Source organism: Elephantulus edwardii, unplaced genomic scaffold (genome assembly GCF_000299155.1).
Source record: "Elephantulus edwardii isolate Elephantulus edwardi_28Jun2011 unplaced genomic scaffold, EleEdw1.0 scaffold00075, whole genome shotgun sequence".
In the NCBI taxonomy this organism is placed as follows: domain Eukaryota; kingdom Metazoa; phylum Chordata; class Mammalia; order Macroscelidea; family Macroscelididae; genus Elephantulus; species Elephantulus edwardii.
In genome coordinates this window covers 5413562-5434818 of record NW_006399825.1, presented here as the reverse complement: position 1 = coordinate 5434818, position 21257 = coordinate 5413562, and the positions used below count along the sequence as shown (strand labels likewise).

At 38.8% G+C, this 21257-nt stretch overlaps 1 protein-coding gene across 2 annotated transcripts in view; it reads right to left on the bottom strand.

The window, feature by feature from the left end:
* SPATS2L (spermatogenesis associated, serine-rich 2-like) overlaps nt 1-21257 on the bottom strand; it is a 113734-nt gene that overhangs the window by 68608 nt on the left and 23869 nt on the right. For both annotated transcript variants that reach the window (XM_006889074.1, XM_006889075.1), the window contains exons 2-4: nt 12497-12605; nt 9079-9128; nt 3377-3623 (exon numbers count right to left, since the gene is read on the bottom strand). In XM_006889074.1, the coding sequence (XP_006889136.1) occupies nt 3377-3623; nt 9079-9128; nt 12497-12605 (406 nt within the window). The remainder of the gene's footprint in view (nt 1-3376; nt 3624-9078; nt 9129-12496; nt 12606-21257) is intronic.

Here is a 21257-nt window from a genome sequence, read left to right as displayed (position 1 = left end):
TTTTTTTAGAAGTTGAAGGGCCCACAGTTTTAGAAATATCTCTCAAATGTATGCATAAAAGTTCATGGATTCAAGTAAGGCTTTTTCAAATCAAAGAGAGCTGCTCTAGGCAGTGTGGGCTGTCTTCTTTGCTCTGCCATTAAAGCGACCCCCTTGGCTCTTGACCTATAAAATGTAGGAACAGGCAAAGGGTCGCTTCCATGCCTCTAGTCCCAATAGTCTACTCAATTACATACAGAATCACCAAGGTCTTATACTCCTTTGTTCAATATCTAACAGAGGTCTTCAGATTTGCAAAAGATTAGATATTTTCAAGATATATGACATTGACTTCCTGATGAATTTTTCCTGTCTTTGTGAAGGAAAAGCCCAATTCCTTTTGCTGTTAATAAGCTACGAACTCACCTTAAACTCTATGATCTAGTGTGAGATGCTAATGAAGTTAATGGCCATTTTAAAGGTTAATTTACTTTAGCAAAACATACCTAAGAGGCTTCTTCTATTTATTTCTATCATTTATTATTTATAATCTTTATTCCTTAAGAGAAAAATTTACCCATAGCACAGATATTTGTTCTGAACCAGTAACTTTAACAAATAACACTGGCATACTTCAGTGACTTCAGGCTAAACTTAAAAAAAAAAAACCAGAGATATCAGAATGGCTTTTTGTTTCAGGTTAGTGTTTATGAAAGCCCCTTTGAACAGAGGACTTCCCTGATGGGTACTTAACTTTCAAGGCAACTATCTACTGTGAAGTGAAGCACTACTATATTGCATTTGCTCTAATGTCATATACTTGATAGAGTTACTGAAATTGTTTTAGGGGGAAGGTATAAATTATAAGTAAATGAACAAATACACGGGTGAGGCTTTTAGGCTATGATTGATATCAAAACAGCAACTTGAGTAATTAGATTTTGAAAGTAATTCATGTGAAGGCAATAACAAGTAAAGTTGGGAATCTGCCACTCGATTATTTAATTTCTTTCTCCTGCCCTAGTTATAAATCAAAGCATCCTGGAAACTATAGGCATAATAAAAATGGAATTAAAAAATTCCTGGAGAATTCAGTTTCAAGATGGAAATGGGTTACTTTTTTGTCTCTCTTTGGTTTTAAGAAACTATCTTGTAGACAGGCCTAATCCGAATTACAGCATTAACTATCAATGGAGTTGTTAGGAAATGTGTTTATGAAAGAAAATGAGTGCTTTATGAGCAATTGCAGGAACTTTTTAGTGGTAATTATCTGACGCTCACTGGATCCAGGGCTGGTATGTGCCACCATGAAATTTTCTGTTTGCACTTCTGGCTCCTCTGCTAGACTGGATTCTTTCTGACCAAGGACTGTTATCTCTTCATTGCTGGTTTTTCAGAAACTGGAACTGCCATGTGGTTCCATTTCTTTCTTTCTTTTAAAATGAGTTTTCCTGCTTTCTGCCTTGTGCATTTTAAATACACAAGAGATGAGATTATTCAGTAAAGTTCTTTCTACTTTTTGCTCTCCAGATTCTCTCTACCTCCGCAAGTCTCCTGGTCATGCAATATCCATTGCTCCATAAAATATTCCTGGATCACTTAGTCAAATGGAGCATCTCCTTCCTCTAATACTGAAGTTGAGCCATCTCTTTAAGGCTATCAGAATGTGACTCCATTGGGCCTGGACTATTGCTTGTCCTCCCTGCATCTATAATGGCATCCAACATAGTGCTCTGAATTTGAGGGTAGTTTATCTGTTTTCCCCCCGAATTACTGTCTCTCAGTCAAGCCAGAGTTTTAATACTAGAAAAAGGAGTGGTATAGTATGTCTTATTGATGCATCTACATCACAGGAGGCAGTCTGAAAAAGAGAGGTAGCATTTTTGAAAATTTACCATAGGACTCTCCCACATAAGAAAACTGACTTGCATCCCAAAATTTCTCAAAAGCCCCTGGTTATTCATGGAATTGTTTTTTTAAAAAAAATTCTAGCTAAGCTTTGATCTTTACACAGAAATATTTTTTTTACACAGTTTTTCTAGACTAGCCTGTGTTCATTAAAGCACAGTTGTATTTACAGTGTCTGGCACTTTCCCAAGAGTGTTGTCCCATTTGGAAAGTGACACTGCTACCCAGACTACATGCACAGAATCTGTGCCAGTCTGCACCTGTGGCTGTCCCATTCACAGTGGTTCTATGTAAACACTTATCTATTCAGATTTTACTTCAAATGTCAAGTACCATGAATGAGAGTCCCTAATATCCAGTTGCACTCAGAAGTAAGACCATCATCCACTGTGAACATCTGGCTCCTTTATTAGGTCTTCTATTTATTTCTAAACATCTTACATTTTTATTTCATTGAACTTCTATTTCTATCTATTTAGATTTTATTACCTATGAATTTTACTTTAGGATTTGTTGTAAAAATGGAGGTAGTGGTTTAGATAATGTGGAGAACCACTGATCCAGCAGATTCTAGTAGTTTCCTTATTTTACAGAAAGGAGACGTACAAATCATTAACCTCTCTGATCCTGACACCCCTAAAGATTATATTCTGCCAAATAATGTAGAATACCAAGAGTTAGAAAGGAAGTTTGTATCCTCTTTAGAAAACAATAACATTTTCTTTTATCACTTATTATCCCAACCTTATCCCAGATACATTCCAACAAAAGTAGTTATAAAAAAAGAATTTCTTTAAGGAGAAACTTCCACTTTACCGGTGATCCAAATACAGACTTAATGTTTTACGCAAGTCAGTTTTTGACTCCAGGTGACCCCATGTGCCGGAGGTGAACTGCCTTAAAGGGTTTTCCAGGTGGTAATCTTTATGGAGGAGGCTGTGGCGGCAGTCCCTACGAAGCTGCTCTGCTCAAGGCCATGTCCCATTGGTGGTTCGAATTCACCAGCTCCTTGGGAGGGAGATGGGTAATCTGCTTCTGTGTCATTTACAACCTCGGAAACCCAATGTAGGGTCAGTCGAGCCAGTTCCAAATTGAATGGCAATGAGTAACTTTTGTGGGAGCAGACTGCCAGTTCTTTCTGCCTTGGAGCCTCAGGGAGGGAGTGGGTTTGAAACATCAACTTTTTGGTTAGCAGCTAGGTGCTTAACTGTTGTGCCGCCAGGGATCCTTAATAGATTCAAATTGTGTTTTCTAGGAAAACTCCTCTTAGAGCAGGGATGGAGTGAACATTTACTTTTTGAGCCCAGTGTGTGAGGAGAAGCCCCGTTACATTCCCCGTCTCCTCTCCTGGCTGTTTCTGGGCCTCAGTGAGACTGTCTGAATCCAGACGCCTGTACAACCACCTTCTACTCCTATTTCAACAGGAGTGAAGACTGCCACAGTGCGTGCACTTTGCCTCCCTGAGCAATTTTTCTTGTGAATGACTGACCTGCAACCCCACGGAGTGTCTTTGAAGGGTCCTCGAGTATTGAGATCTTTTTTTCACGTGGGAGCATGGTGGGTTTCTCACTGGCAGAGTCTGTGGACGAGCTGTCCTTCTCACAGCTGTGCACGAGGCCATTCTGGATCTGTGGCGGCTGTGGCGGTGTGGGCATGGCTTCTTGCCTCTCTCCTTTGTCTTTAGCTTCTTTGTTACCTTGATGCTGCTTGGACTTGCTTCTTTTTCTTTTATTGTTCTAGAATGAGAAATGACAGAGAAGATACCATGACTTGGCTCAGAGAATTGAAATAAAAGGTGGAACTTAAGAGATAAAAATGATAATGTTACCATTTTTATTTACTGGCTATTTTAATAAAATGGACAAAACCATCTACATCTTTAGTAACTATCTGACTTAAATATCTTCTTTCTAATGTAAGTTGTTACCAACTTTACAACAAAAATAAAGTCAACAAAAAGGATCTCTTAAAAGAGAAAGCAGGCAAGGAATGGCTTAAATAGCTGAGATAGGACCTGGGCAAACTGAGACTCGAAATATGTGAACAGTGATACAGTAAATCCTCAAGTCAGCTACCTATTAAATACTGGCTCTAGTTTCTTAAAGTGGTGGTAGTGGCATGTGGGGAGACACTAAGGTTCTTAACCATCTCTGAAGGAGAGATAAAGGAGAAGCCTGATATGAAAAGGGTGGGAAACTCCTTCTTAGGAAAGAATGAATTACAAGATAGGTCCCCAAAGTCCACATTGGATCTATGAAATAAGCACTAAACTAATGAAGAGATTCATGGTATTTCTGCTACTGTCCAGAATCTCCAGCAACCCCAGAGCCTATGATGTCTCTATCTATATTTTAACTGGAGCAGACAATGGGGCCCAGGCCCAAGTGATTTGGGTCCATGTGGAACTGGATGCTGCAGCCTGACCCCTGCATCTTTCAATGCTAGCTGCAAAGGTATAAACACCTTAATTTTCTTTTTCTGGATATAACATAACCCTATATTTTAGACAACTATAAATTTTTAGACCCTTCTTATCATAATCTAAAGGAGCCCTGGTGGCATAGTGTATAATGTACTGGGTTGCTAACCAAAAGGTTAGCAGTTTAAGTCCATAAGCTACTCCTTGAAAGTAAGACAGGCAGTTTCTCTCATAAAGATTTACAGCCTTGGGAAGAAACCTGATGGAGCATTGCTATGAGTTGGAAACTACTCTCTGAAGTAGGATTTGGGTATCACAGTATGACTGTGTGATGTTAAGACTTACAAAAATGTGTTTTATATCCATCGCCTTAGCCCCCTCTGGAATATGGTCTCCAGTTGCCTCAACTACAGACACATATCCTGTCAATGATCAGCATTTTTTACATCATCAACAGTTATGAAGCCAACATAAGAGAAAGTGCTAACCTGACTATGGAGAGACTGTGGCAAGGTGTAGCCTGAGAGAACCCTGGAGTCAGAACCAGAGTTAAAGGTTTTGCTTCTGGATGATTGAAGACGAGCTGATTTGGGACTGCTATGAGATGAGGCTTGCTGCATGACTGAGGAAGCCAGAGATCCCTTCCATTTGTGTTGCTATCTGGATTCTCATTGTGTGATATCCTCTGCCTTCCCCACCTCTCCACCCTGGCCTGTTTCCTAATAAACTCTGCAACTCCTGCAATGGATATCTGGATCAGTGGTTAACTGAAGTAAGCGCAGCAGCATGGGAGACCATGACTTAGCAAGTTTTATATCCTGGATGTAATTAATGGGGACAGTCTCTTTGTGGAGTTAATAGAAATCATACTTGGCCTTCCCCATATCGTCCTTGCATGTTTTATGGGCAGAGTCTTATTACGCTCTCAAAATGCCCCAAAAGAGAGGATGTGGAGAGATTGGAACTCTTATGCACTGCTTGTGGGATTGGCATTTCCTCAAAAAAACTGAACCCAGAAATCCCGTATGATCTAGCTATTAGAATGCTGAAATATACTCTAAGGAAACCAGAACTGAGACATGGAGATATGTATGCCTATGTTCAAAGCAGCATTAGTCACAATAGCAAGAAAATGGAAACAGCTCAAATGCCCATCAATAAATGAATGGATTGAGAAAAATGTGGTACATTCACACAATGCTATTCAGCATTAAGAAACAATAATTTCATAAAATACTACCTAACATGGGAGAGTCTACAGAGTATTATGCTGAGTGAACTCAGTTTCATGGGAACAAATACTGCACAAGACCATTATAGTAAGAAAAGAAGGATAACTAGTAAAATGGGTATAAATGTCTAGAAGGGGAAAGGAGGAAGGGTACAAAAAATGGAAAGGATGGAAATCACTAGGATAGCAGAGTGGGCAGACAGGGGTGGTGGTGAAAGACTAGGAAAGATTCAGTGGGGAATCTGAAAGACAGAGGGGTGAGGATGGGCATGGGTGTGGAATTATAGGGTCACACAATCTGGTGGGTGGAGGGATGGGTGGGTTTAGGAAATGGGAAAGATCCAGTGTGAAAAACAATGTATATGAACTTTGTAAGTAAATCAGTATAAAATAAAAATTATACACACATACACACACCCCAAACAAACAAACAAACAAACAAAAAAGACACAATAGCATGCAGGAGCAATGATGTTGTAAATTATTACCTAGCTTGGGAGGGTCTGGAGAGCATTATGCTGAGTGAACTAACTCAGGCCCACAAGGATACATACTGTGTAAAACCATTACTGTAGAATGAGTATAAAGATCCAAGAGGGGTGGGAGAGGGTGGAAGCAGAGGGTTAAGGATGTGCAGGGAGAGGGGGGATTAACTATGGGGTTGTATAAATTGATGGGGGGTGTGAAAGAAATTGAATCTATTCTCTAAAACAATGCATTAGAATTTTAATATTTTTTAAAATAAACTAGTGTAAAATTAAAAAAAACAAAACAGTACTAATAAACATACTGTTGTATAATGATGAGTTGGAACCAACACATAGCTGACCCTCTGAAGTGTTTTCAGAAGTAGTTAATTGAACTGTTTAAAAGAGATATATAACTAGGTATTTCTGTCATCACAGGAGTCTAGAGTGAGGGCTACATGGTGGAGGGGACCTGGGAGAGGGTTTGTAAAACAATGAAAGAATCTTTTCTTTTACTTTTCCATAATTTTTGGACTCATGTACTTATAACTTGTTAGTCAAATTTGTGTCTTCTAGGTTGCAACACCCCCATGATACATCTTCAAGGATATGAACATGTACGGCCAAGCACAATCAATAAGAGTGCATCTAAATTCCAAAATCAATCTCCATAATAGTCTATGTGTTTCCTACTGCCAAAGGGGCCCTTTAGAGTAGTGAGAGAAGATCTTCACCCTGAAACCCACAGCGTCCCTTTTCAGAAGGAAGTAGCTAAGAGAATACGCCATCCCCTTTTCCTTATGACTCAGGGTGAAGTCTCTCTCAGGGAGGAGTGATAGTGAATGGCAAAGGACATACCGACAAAGGAGATTAATCAGAACTGACTTTGACAAGCATTGTGGCAACTGGACAATTAAACATTCGGATGGCGGGGAAGAAGAACAAACTGGGGAGGAGGGTGGAGAGAATGGTGCGGCAATGAAGGAGTGAAAGCCCAGAATCCCTGTGAATGTTCATGGAAACTAATAAAATTTAATAATAATAAAAAAAAAGAAGTAGTTAATTGAATAGGGGGAGATTGCCTATCCTCTCGTGGAACAGCTGGTGGATTTGAACCACACGCCCACGGGACTGCAGCAGAGCTTCCTGCCACTAGGCCACCATAGCTCCCTACTAATTGGCATACATCAATAGTAATTAATTATATAAAATACAATGTATATGATATGAATGATTATATGGAATGCAATTAAATGAAAGACTGCATAAAAGACAATGAAATGAATTGTGTGTAAATAAAAAAATTTTTAAAAATGCCCCTAAGGCAAATAAATCATAATATAATGGAAATTAAGATGTTGTTCATAGTAATTTGAGCACTTTTGTTTGACTTTGGCTTCGCACCTGGGTGATATTCCAAATGCTTAACAACAGTGTGTTACAACCTATTAGGACAGGCACTTGACTCATTAGGACCCTGTAACTTTTGTTGAATCTGTGTGCACCAGCCAAACATCAGTTCTGATGTTCAATACATTTTGAAAATAAACAAAAAGCAATAGTCTCTTAGCTGTTCCCCCTCTCCTTCTCTTTTCCTTTCAGGTCACAGGTAGGTCTTGAGTTAGTGCTGCTCTAGGTGTGTTTCATGCTTACATTGGTGAAGGACAGTGCTCTCCAGTCCTTGCTGTTTGTTGTTATATGCCTTCAAGTCAACTACGACTCAAACAGCTCTAAACACTGTCTTCAACCAATCTCCCATCGCTGGCACACCTCTCCCCACTGCCCCAGTCACTAGGTCAATCCATCTCATCTGGAGTCTTCCTCTCTTGTGCTGTCCCTCCACCCTTCCAAACATGAAGTCCCTTTCCAAGGACTGGTCTCTCCTGGCAACATGCCCAACGTATGTCAAATGGGGCTTCAGAATCCTTGCCTCCAAGGAGCAGTCTGGTTTCATCCTCTCCAAGACGAACCTGTTTGTTCTCTTATCCTTACTCCCCCCAGTATCCTCACTACACCACAGCGTACAGGACTGAAGGGAACAGTTTCCACCGGAACCTCTCAGACCCTGAGTAATGAGCTGGGTCTGCAGCTGCTTTCAGTTCTTTTTGTCATGTCAGAGAAATTTAATACTCAAACGGCACAAATGAAATGTTAGCATGTAAGTGTAAATACTGCCTTTCAATCACTTGCAAATCATCTTCGTCTCCCAGAGAATCCTGGGAAGCTATGATTAAAGATAAGTAGCAACTGTCAAAGATGGTGGCATATAAAGGTTGTTTTTGTGTTTTTTTTTTAAAAAATCACATAAATCTTACTATTCTACATGAAACTAAGAGAGAAGATGATTCCAGCAATTTCAGTAATCTCATGATTTTATGAAAGGCTTTTTATTTGTTCAGAATCTGTTTTTCAGGCCTACAATCTTCCCTCCTGGGAAAGAACAGACTAGGATATTATATCCATGGACATCCACAGGATATGGCCTTGTTGGGTGACAGGGGACTGCTGGGAAAATCTCCTTCTCTTTTTCTGAAGCAGTCTTCTGGTGTTCTTGAGATAGCCAAAAAAGCCCTTTACTATGGCTTTAAGGCATTTCCTTTTGCTTCTTTTATTAAAGATTCAACTTAGAATTCAGCAAAACCATATCTGTGGGCAGTCTTGGACAGAATGCTTCAGTTAGAAAAACATGAGGATCTATTTAAAGCTTGTCAAGTGTCTATAAAACACTCCTTAATTTTTTGCCTTTGTGCTACAGGATTTGTTCAAGCAAGTTAATGTGTCAAACCCTTTGAATTTTCTGGCTGGGCTCCCTTATTATTTAAAAAAAGGAGAAAGAAACCCACAGACAAGAAGTCGTATTCTGAGGCTGCTTAAGAACACCTGGTGGTTAAAAACACTGAACAGAAAGCAAAGGCATTAGTTGGGAGAGTGGCTGGTATTTAAGTCATGAATTTGGAAGCTTTCTGCATGTACGTATTAACATATTTGAAAGAAGTCTAAATTGGCAGCCTTGTTAAAATGATAACTCTGAAGGATTTAATTGAAGATGTTACTACAATCAATATTGCTCTTACCTTCTTTTTTCCTGTCATATTCCATTCTTTTAGAACTTGAATTGCACTACCTAGACAAAGACAAAGAATCTTCAACATATATTCATATAATAAAACACCATCCAAAATTCATCTCTGCCTTCCCATCTTGGTAGCAATTTTATCTTTTCATCTGTTTTGATACAGCCAAGTTTAATAAAAATGCCAGTTTCGTTCTTTATTTCCCAGATTTTTTATTTAATTCAGTATAAGATCTTGGTTTTATCAAATATTAAGCCCTGATACATGGAGCTTACTCTTTTATCATTATATTGTCTTAGAGAAAATGAAATCTATCTTGAGAATTTTGGGATAGCTTCATTGCCATATATAGAATTAAAACTGTTCTGTTTCCTCAGTGAGTAAAAATACCTATAATCTTCTGGACCAAACACAGGATTCTGAATATTATTAATCATGTGAATTGGCATCCTCTGGCCATTCTCGGTCTCTACCTATTATGTTCACAGGGATCTCTGGTGGCATAGTCTGAAGGGAATGGCCCTGTTAACCCAAAGCCCATGTCTCTCTGGTGGATCGAATCCCTGAGGAAGAAAGATGGGCAATCTCCTCTCATGGAATTTATAGTATTTGAAAATCAGTTGGAGGGTCAGACTGGAGTTTGTTGTAACTTGACAGCAATACGCTTGAGATATTTTAAATTATGTTTATAACATGTCAAGTGCTATGAAGGGGAGCTCTTCTTCTGTTCTGCTCAAATCACTATGGATAGGGAAGGGATGTAGGTATTCGTTACAAGGCTTCCACTTTCAGAGTTCATCAAATGACAAGTGTAGCCCAGGTTCTATCAGATACTATTCACATATATATACAAAACTTCAGAGACTCAAGAAAGCCCAACTTAATTAAGATAGAAAACAGTTTTAAAGAAATACTTAATCACGGGTGAGCTACAATAAATGTTTCCATGACGTTGATTCATTCAAACTGGGGCAGCAGTAAATTAAATGGTAAGTTCCAGGTCATCAGTGAGTCAGTTGTTTTTGTACAAATAGATACATCTAATAGAGGGCTAGCTTTTAAAATGCATTCTTTTGAAAATTTTAAGCATTCCCTATGCAATCATATTACACGAACAGCTCTCTAAGAGGAGTGCATTGGCTAGACAAAGATAAACTTCAGGCTGGTCTTTATAACAAATTTCAAATTAGTAGAAGCTCAATTATTGAATCTACTGTCATGGTAGATAAGAAGAGGACCATATTGCTTTGAATAATGTTTAGGCAGGCTAATTACGCCTATCTATTCAAAGGTTCCAGCTCAATGCCTCTCTTAAACTTGTTGGAGTTGCAGGTACTTGAAATAAGACTGTATTTGGAAGTAAGCTATAACTCAAACTTTTTAGTAACTGGGCTGGTTTTTCTTCTAACTTTCCCAAAGAACCAATGTTTTTTAGTATTTACCTTTGAAGAGCTTTAGGAAATCACTTTAATTATGTTTCTTGGTAATAAAAGCTAACAATCAGTGGACAGTTCTTACTTACAGCTAAATGTCTGTTTTTAAAAAGAAAATTGCATTTGAAAAAAATGTTCTTTCTAGTCAGAGAAAGGACATGAGCTGTTTATTGCTTTCTCAATTGCAATAGTCAATCACTTCACCAATTTTCATGTAAGTTCTAGTTCTAATTTGGACAATGAGTTTTAGAGAGTAATTATGAAGAAAAAACACTCATATTTACAGAGGATTTTGAAGCCATTATTATTAAATTTTCATTATCCTGAAGCTACTTAAGTTTTTTGAGCTACTTGGAAATGAAATGATGGCTTTCAAAATGCCTTGTGAAGGACTCCTAACATTTCTTTTTGGCTCTGGGTGAATTTTTGACAAACTTTCTGAGGTATCCATCCTACTCCAATCAAAATGATTCTGCATTCTTAACAATTGATGAGCTTTAATAATGAGATGTCAATACTTACAACATGAAGATTTCAAAGACAAATAAGTTTTCTATTTAAATACAGATGAATGTGATGACAAATTTCAATTCAAACAAACCTGGTCAATTTGTGTGTGTGTGTGTCTGTGTATGGACCAAATTAGGTTCATTTTATAATAAAAGCTTCATATTGTGAGACATGCAAGGTTCTCAATCCAACAAGGGATGGAAAAGAATAATAATAATGGCTCCTTGTCCTTTCCTAAAGTTTTTCTCCATGCAAGCAATACATATGGACAGATGCTGAAAAGAGAGCTTTTCTGTGCTAGGATATGCATACTTGTAAAATTATTTTTAAGACAAATGAACAAAGTCAGATGCATATACAATTCTCTGCTACTGGTTTATTATGATTAAATATTCTATATTTGCTAGTCACAAAGCAGGAGGACGATAGCGAGAAAACTGTGTATCATGAATCTTCTGGCAAGTCTGTTTTGAGTGATAACCATTTGATAATTCAGTTAGGACATCAGACCTTGAAGGTGGATATGAGAATAGGAGCATGTTGCCTGGTTCCAAAGCTTTGTACTGAAACACTATTATTCCTGCAGACATTCAAGAAGATTATTAAATTCCTAGGAAAATAAGTAAATAAACTACTTTTGACAAAAGTATATATAGAATATAACTGTGAAATGTGCTGACAGATATTATCTGCCCTTATTTGTCCAATTATATTAAACTAGCACATATGTATAAACCAGAAACTAATACCAGAACAGAATCTAAATGATAAAGAAAGGTGAGGGATCTTTGCTCATAAATGGAACTTGTTAAATATCAGGAGAATTGAATTTCCACACTATGGACAGGAAATTGAAAATACTAAGTTATAAATTAACAAGATAAATACATTTCTAAAAGGAACTTTGGGCTCCATTATATCACCACTCATATTTTAAGACAGATAAAAGATGGTCTTAAAAATTTTTTGAGAAAGCAAGAAGTTTTAGAAGTAGTAGAAATGACTAATGGCAATTTTAACTAATTAGGAAATCTCAATATTATAAACTAAGAACATTAAAAAATAAACCAGTCTGTAGCAGGTTCAAAGACTGCTGCCATAAATCTAAGCAGAATTATGCTGGCTGAATAGGTGGGAAGACTTTACGGTCTGGAAAGAAGTACACTGTCATCCATTCACAGGAACACTATCAAATAAAAGACATGTTCAAGAACAAACTGAAATCTGATCAGTATCCTCTGAAAATGATCTACAGCTTGTATTTTGCTTTTTAACGAGGTAGAAAGAACTTTCGAATTCTACTCTTATTGAGGATATAGGCGTTTTTAAAGTCTAGCATATTTTTACAAGAATTAAAGCTATTAATTAAAAATTAGTAACTAACTGGTATTAAATGCATTTAAGGAAAAAATATCAAGTACATGGAAAATTTAGTCCTGACTAAATCTTTAGGTTCAGAGAAATTGTACACCTACCATCCACGAAGGCTTGTACTGCTTTATCCACATTGAAATCAAACTGTTGTAGCACCAGGACTATTTCATTATTGCTTTTATTGGGAACAACTGATCGAACTGCATAAATCTGCAATAAGAAAAGAAGAAAAAAGTGGAAAACTTGTTTCATTCATGAATCTATCACTGGATAAAATTAAAACTGTTACAAACAAAGGCCTTGAAAAGTCAGCAAATCTATCTTGCCATCAAGCTTATTCAAGTTTTAGTTTTGGTCCAATGAAAATCCGTTCTGGTAATCAGATGCCCTGCTTATTTGTGTACACACATCTACAATGATCTCCTTGTTAGGCCTTTGGTATAGAAAGCCAAGCTTGTTTTGCAATCAACCTTCCTTGTAAACTACAGATGCATACAAGATGTGTTTCAGTGAGAACACAGAATCGGTTTCTGTCTCAGGGTCTCTTTCCCACTGGTTCAGGGATCTTTGGAAAACTTACAGAAGTAGCTCATGACTCAGCTTTTTTATCTGCATGGTGGAAATAGTTATCCTAAGGTTCAGAAGAGTGCTGTGAAACTCTGTCAATGTTCATAAAGAAAGAACAAAATACAAGTCCTGACTCACAGTGATGCCACACGTTTCAGGGTAGACATTCACTCCACAGTTTTCAGTTGATTTTTTTTTTTTAAATAGATCACCAGGCCTTTTGTCGAAGGCATTTCTGAGCATACACACAAACTGCCAATCTTCCAGGTAGGAGCTGAGCACACAAGCAGTTTGCAGCCCTCTATGGGCTCAATCATTGTTTACAGAGCTCTAAAAACATGGATCACCAGATTTATGAAATGCTAATCTTAGCTATAATACAGGAAATGTTCCTAGACACACTTTGGAAAATCAAACATTTAAAACATCATAAAAGTAAATATGTATGTGAGCTAAGGATTTTGGAAGGTTAAAGCTTATATTTAAGGTTTAACGACCTAGATGTATTCTGTAGTCAAACTGAGCACGTACCTGTTCTTCTCACTCAGAAGAATTAAATGACCTTTATCTTACAGAACTTGCAAGAGGATACTCTATCTACTTTAGCAAACCTAGCTCACTCAGCTTTTATCAAGGGGATTACTATAGATGATACTGACAAATTAACAGAGTACCCCATGGTGCAAAGGGAAGCATTATGCAGAAAGCTCTGGACAATCTTTACAGGTTCTCAGAGTAAAATCAATGGTTAAATTTAACCACCAGTTGAATTTTAGAGTTAAAGGATGTTTACTTTAATTGGATTCATGCTTATGTTACACACTGCTTCTGACGCTCCATCAGGTTTCCAAGGCTCTGTATGTTAACAGAAGGAGACTTCCCAGCTTTCCTCTGCACAGAAGCTGGTATACTTGAATCGCTAACCTTTCAGACTAGACACTAAGCCAATAGAGCTCTTTCACAGAACATGAGTTACATGGACATGACATGTCTAATGTGAGGCTACTGACTATAATACTTAAAATTAAGTCATAACATCTAAAACTCATTGCCATCAAGCTAGAACTGACTCACAGTTGGCTTTCCAGTGGGTTTTCAAGGCTATAAATTGCAAGGGAAGAGATTGTCCATCTTTCTCTTTCTGAACTGACAGTAGATGTGAACCATCAAAGCGGTTTAGGTTAAAAGAGCAACTCCCTACAGATTACGCCAAGAGAGGAGTTCTCTTTAATTCAGTAATATACCCTATTTCCTGATTATTTCAGAAAACAGTCTACTCTTTCTATTTAAGTATTTCTATCAAAGGAATTCTGCTAACCCTAAAACCAAGAGTCTCCTGTGGTTCAAGTTCTCCAGTGGATCTGCAGGAGAAAGATGGTCAGTCTCCTCCCAGTATTATTTACAACTTCAGAAACCCAATGGAAAGTAGTTCTAAGTCAGAATTGACGTGACAACAGTGCATTTGAGTACATTTATCTCATAATGACAAGAGACTCTAAATGCTGAATATTTATTGAGGACAGCAATAATAGATTTTATAATATTTATAAAATACAAATATTTTAATATAATACTTATATAAAGCTCAAAATGCCTTTGATTTTTTTTGTTCTCACATTTTTATTATTTTGATTAGATTTTCTCTTTTCTATTCTTTAAAAGAACTTCTTTGCAGTTACATTATTTGCTACTTGTTCTCTTTACTATGTTTAAAAATTCAACCAGTGTTAATTTAAACAAACTCTATATGAAAGCTTGTAATACTGTGTACTCACGAAGAAATGCTGATGATTAACAAAACCACCAGCTACTTGCAAAAAAATAATAAATATGAAAATGTTAGGAAAATTGGCTTTGAGAACAAACAAAAAGGGGGGCAGAAAGTTAAGATATTTGATATTAAAAAGTGAGCATATTTAGAAACACAAGCTGAATTTCAATTCATACAAGAACAGAATGGACAATCTTTTGCTGGCCCACTGGACAGCTGTGGCACAGACGGTCTGTGTCTCTGGGAGGTATGAATGTGGTGCTGATAGGTCTCCAGGATGCATGTTGGGGGCAGCATGGTTATTTGTTCCTCTGCTGGAACTAAAATGTCTTAAGCAGAATTGGTACAATGGTGGAAGCTGCCCAGATCCACCTTTAGAGAAGAGATGCCAATGAGAAACATCGAATTTGTTAAAATTTACAGAGGAAGAAAAAGAAATCCTTGTTTTAAGAAAAAAAGATTTGCATGACTATTTCTTTTTGCCTGTGAACTGTGGTCTTGAGAGGGTATCAACTATACCATGGACTGCCAAAAGAATAAACAAATTCAACTTGAAAAAGTACAACCAGGGTCCTCCTTAGAGGCAAGGATGGTGAAATTTCATTCCACATACTTTGGGCATGTTATCAGGAATGACTAATCTTTGGAAAAGACGACATGCTGGGGAAAGTAGAGGATTAGTGAAAGAGATGAAGGACCTCAACATGATGGATTGATAAAGTGGCTGTGACAGTGAGCGTAAGCACAGAGGAGATGGTGAAGAGTAAGGCTCTGCTTTGTTGTTTATAGAGGTGCTGTGAGTTGTAGTTGACTCGAAGGCACCTAGTACAAAGATGCCCTGAGTTGACAGACTAGAGGAGGATTTATCTATTGATCAAATAACCACATAAATGAATATGCAATTGTAAACCGATCAGTGCTATAAAATCATGTGACCTGGAAATCTGACATTATATATAGGTATGCTGAGCGCTGAGTAAGTGAGAAGAGATGCAGGTGTGAGGAGAAGGGGGTTTTAGGCGAAGAAAATGACATGAGGCGTCAATTCTTCTGTTCTTTTTGGTCACTGTCTAGCTCTCTGATGCATAACAGGTAATTGCAAAGACCACAACCTGGATCAGGCATACCTAGACTGCATCATTTCATTTTAGCACTCTGCAGAGGTCCCTGACAGCAGGTTTTCCTAATGCAATTAGTCTTTTGATTTCCTGACTGCTGGTGCCAAGAGTGTTGACTGTGGAACCAACCAAGCTGAAATTTTTCACAACCTCAATCTTTTGCCCATCTATCATGATGCTGTCAATTGGCCAAGTGGTGAGAATCTTCACTTTCTTGATCCACATTCATCAATCCATATAGCAAACTACAAATCTTGACCCTCTGCAGAAAATACTTCAGGTCCTCCTCAGTTTTAGTGAGCACGGTTGTGTCATCTTCATTGACAAGGCTGTTGATGAGTCCTCCTCCAATCCTGATGCCACATTCCTCCCCATAAAGTAGAGCCTCCCAAATGATCTGTTTCACAAACAGATGAAAAAAGTATGGAGACAAGAAGCATCCCTGACATACTCCCTTCCTGATGTTGAATCACGCAGTGTTTTCTTGCTGTTCTGAGGACTACTTTCTGGTCCAAGTATAGGTTACACACGAGTACAATCCGGTGTTCTGGGATTCTTATTCTTCTCAAGGTTGGACACAATCTGTTGTGATTCACACCATCAAATGCCTTTCCATGGTTTCTACTATCTTTTAGCAAAGGTATTTTTTACTTCCTCTCTTCCCCCCCCCTTTTTTTTTTAAAGAGAAGCAATGATGCAAGTTAAACAAAATCCCTGTAGGTAGCCAGGAAAGTCATTAACAGAGTTTTGGCCTAATGGACCAAAAATAAATATCTGAATAGTAGTTACCAAAATGTAAAGGGTCAGTGAAAGAGAAGATGATGCCCAAGGACTGACAGTCTGTAACAGTGGACGCTGGCACGGCAGAAAGCATGAGCACGGTGCTGGACAGGGCAAGGTTCCGACCGGCTGTTTCCTAGGGTTGCGATGAGTTGTAGCTGACTCAACAACTCACAACAGTAGCTTACTAGTGCATTAAAGTAACGTATAAATATCAGGTTGATATTCTTCTTATACAGCTCTCTCTTAAATAAAATTTTGATAATTCAAGCTACTCCAGTTTGGCTTGCACTATATAAAATTTCTTAATAAGCACTGTTACTATAACCACATCAGCCATGCTCTTCGAAATAATACAATGCTTAGCTATTAATTACATTAACTACACTATAATGACATTTGACCAAAGTTTTCAATCCACCTACATAGCTAGGTAACTAGAAGACCCAGAATTACTGAATATACAAAAATTAACTGCTTCTTGCCTCTCCTCCCTTTACTGCAAGATAATGTATGCTTTTGTATGTTACAGCAAAACATAGTCTAAAGCCCTGCTTGTAGACATACCACCTTTTTTTATAGTATTCTTGCTTCTCTCCCTTCAAAAGACAAGGAAAATCAAATCATGATCACATATATGTAGAAAACACTGGCTCTCTTTGTAATTTTGTCATCTAGCTTTTACCATGTTTTTGGGAATTTGTGAATTAACTGACTTCTGACATCAAATTTAACTGCAAACATGTCATGTAATTCCCAGAGGAAGATAGTAATTAAGACAGGAATTCCAAATTTTAAAGAAAAGATTTAAAAAAGGACTAAATCTCTAAAGTTTCAACCTATTCTGAGCTATTCCATGATAATGCTGAACTGATTATGTTGATAACTGATTAAGTAGATTTCTAAGCTATGCTTTGTTTCTCCTTTAGCCACTGGCTTGGCGAATGTAAGGAAAGCAGCAGTATTTGTCAACCTTGGTATTTGTAAATTCACATTTCTTTTCTTATGAAAATGTCACTTTGAGAAAGATGGAGAAATCGTGTGAACACGCAAACACAGGGCCCTCACTGGGCCATTATTCATGACACAGTAGTTGAGCACTGAAATCTCAAAGAGACCTCATTATGAAGCAGCTTTAAATACAAGGAGAGGATGACAAAGGCCATGTGGTTGTGAACTTGTGTTGCAAGGGCTCTCTTTGCATTTGGAAAGAAGGCTGCTAGAGAGGAAAGGATCAATCAAGGCATGACTAATGGCCGTTTGCATATGGAGAACACATAAAATTCACAGCTGCAGCGGCTGCTCTGCAGAGGCCCTTTCTGGCACGGCTTCAGACAGCAGCCTTTTACTTCAGTGCCCCAGCCCAAGCTGGCGTGCCTGCTGCTGCAGATTCACACCTCAGCCCACTGTTTGAAGCCACTCTGGACTGCATCCCTAAAGCGTTCTCACGCCATAAACAGAGTGGTCCAGTCCTGCTGGCCTGGAGGACAGCTCTAGCTCTCCAGGGTGACAATCAAGACTCCGAGTTAGCGGCTCATTTAGCAACTGCTTTACCCTTCCAAAATCACACTCTCCTATTTTGCTTCTGCTAATTTAAACTAGATTTGGCAAATTCAATTTGCTATTTAGATATCCGCCTTTTGCGCCTCAAAAGTTGTTTTGATTTTCCTGTCTAGCATTTTAATCACCTCTCTCTCTACTCTCTGGGGTTTTCCTATCTGGCTCTGCAGGCTCTCCATTCTGCTGCCGGCCCACCCTGCTGGCACACTGCCTGCTCTAAGCAGCGAGGAGTGTGGCTTTCAGATGTGGGCACTGCTTCATTTCAGCCCCCCACATCGCTCCCCTGTACCCGAACTGTCTGCTTAAAAGCTGTTAGCAGATTTCTCTGTTCACACTATGCATTTTTTTTAAGCTTGTCTGTGATGACTCCTTAGAAATTCTTGGCTTACTGATGAGTCACTTGGGCTATGTCTAAGTTTCAAAAATCATTTTGACTGAAGTTTTTTGTCCACCTACATGGCAACAGGTGGTTTGGGGTTTGTTATTGTTGTTTTGACACAATGTGTGATCAGTGAAAACCCAGGGTTATCAAATAAAGAGAAAATAACTGCTTTCCTTGTTTCTTACTTCCCTCCTGCAAACGCATCCCACGGGTACTGCCATCTAGCTACAGTGCCAGTTCTAAAACATCTTCACTTCATTTTCTGAAAGACTACAATGTGTGCATAGGTTTAGGTCTCCAGAGGTTGGCATTCAAGGTCATCAACAACTGGGCCCCATTCTGCACACTTAAGGATCATTCTGTTCTACTCTCCCTCCCTCCCTCCCTCTCTCCCTCCCTCTCTCTCTCTCTCACCTGCTTGGGCTTTCTCCTTGCTGTGTCTGCATACCTGAACCTCACACTTCAGCTGACACTCAAAGGGTGCTCTGGTGGCCTACCCCAGACACACAAAATGGGAATCTGAGGGCTCTGGTAGTCTAGTGGGTAGGAAGTTATGCTGTCAACAGAAAGGCAAGCCATTTAAATTCACCAGCTACCCTGCAGGAGAAAGATGGGCAATCTCCTCCTGTATGAGTTACAATCTCTAAAAACCTGCTAGAAGTCAGCTCTGACTGTATGGCACCTAAGAACAACTACTACAACCTTCTGTCCTCTTGCCAAAGTCATTTCCTGTTGTTGTTTCCTGGTGCCACTGAGTCAAAGAATGACTCCCCGTGACAGAGTAGAACCGCCTTACTGGGTTTCCTCAGCTGAAAGTGTATCTGGCATCACATAATCAAGGCTTTCTCCCTCAGAGCCACTGGGCAGGTTCTAACCTCCAACCTTTTGCTCAGCAGCCAGTGCTTAGCCATTGGGCCACCATCCTGTATCCTTCCTCATCCCATAGTCTGTATCAGTAGATGTCTTATTTATAATACTTAACGCATTCTGCTTTATTGCCTAGGTATTCCTGTGTCATGAACCCTGGTGGTACAGTGCTTAAGTGCTTGGCCGCTACGTAAAGGCCGGCTGTTGAAATCTATCAGCTGTGCCATGGAGGAAAGATGTGGCAGTCTACTTCCTTAAAGATTACAGCCTTAGAAACCCCATGGGCAGTTCTACTCCATCCTACAGGGTCACTGGGAGTCAGAACTGATCCAACAGCATGTTCCAGGCCAACAGCTGCTCCAAGCAAGAAGGATGGGCCATCTTCTCCCATGTGTTTAACCGCCTCTGAAAACCCACCAGAGGGTCAGCCGTGGGTCGGCTCAGACACTATGGTACACAACAACACACCTATTAATGTTAAACAACATGTGGGTAGAATTTCAGCTGTAGTCATTTTTGTCATAATCACTGTACTCATCCCGGAACTGATTTATCTGGTGTATATAGTAGGTATTTAATAAAAATTTGCCAAATGAGAGAACGCTGAATTGGAGTTCTTCCACGCTGCTGTTCTGAGCCAGTGTCATCACTGTGTTTGAATCATCCCACCTCTACATCTCTATCTCCACAATCCCAAAGAGTGGGTTCTCAGTTGTCTATAATGTGACCTGAAAGGTATGGGTAGAGAAAACATACACATGTTCTTTAAAATGTCAATAACAGAGACTGGAAGAATACTTAAGAGCCATTTTTAGAACTCTGTACCTTTACACCTATATGATAAGGTACTTGGAGTATATCTGTGAACTTTTAGAAAATATGAAACGGCACCATAACTATCTGTTCTTCTAAAGCTCAGTCCAGTAGACCAGACTGATGTTGGTTAAGTCCTCCTAAGTGACAGCATTGAGGATACAACTGGAATAAATTCTTTCTCTGAGGAAGAGGATAAGCAATGGGGCCAGAACCATCTGGAATGAAGTCTGTAATAAGCCCTACACTGTCTTTCTGAACAAGGTACCTCAGGTCTCCCTCCAGAGAAGGGGGCAATTAAGTTGGCCCATGGAGGGGAGGACACTTGCTAAGGGAGAGCACCAAATGCTGTGCAAGGAGCTTTGGAATTAAACAGATCTATGTTCTAATCCTGGCTCTGCCACATGTGAGCTCTATGACCTTGGGCGAATTACTTAAATCTTTGGAACTTGGTTTGGTAGCTGGAAAATGAGGCTATCGCCTGGGCTCTCTGTACAAATGAAAAAAAAAAGCACAGAAGTCCCTGATCTGGAGTTTGGCATGTATTTCTTATCTGTCCAATACATTTTAAAAAGGGAAGATATTTATGTTGAGCCATGAAGGAGAAGGATCATTCTAAATGTAGAGTAGGGCATGTCTTTGAAACTGGAAGGACACATGACTAGAGAGTTGAAACAGACTTATTTGAGGAAGTTTCTCTCTATGCCTCCTTTACAAGAATCTCTTCTTTCCACAGACTCTTCATTAAGGTAAGATTTTAGTGGCTTCAAGACTCTCCTTCAATTCTCCTCTTCTTTGCAAGCTGACTGGGTACCACAGGGAAACCCATCTTCTGGTGACTAACAACACATGCTTTTTAAATCCTTTCTATTCTGTTATATATTTATTTACTGAATGGATATTATGTTTAGGCACTGTATTGGGGGATACAGTACTAACAAAAGAGATATACTAAAGAGGAAAAACAGCTATAAATAAGTATATATTTGTTTGTGTGTGTGTGT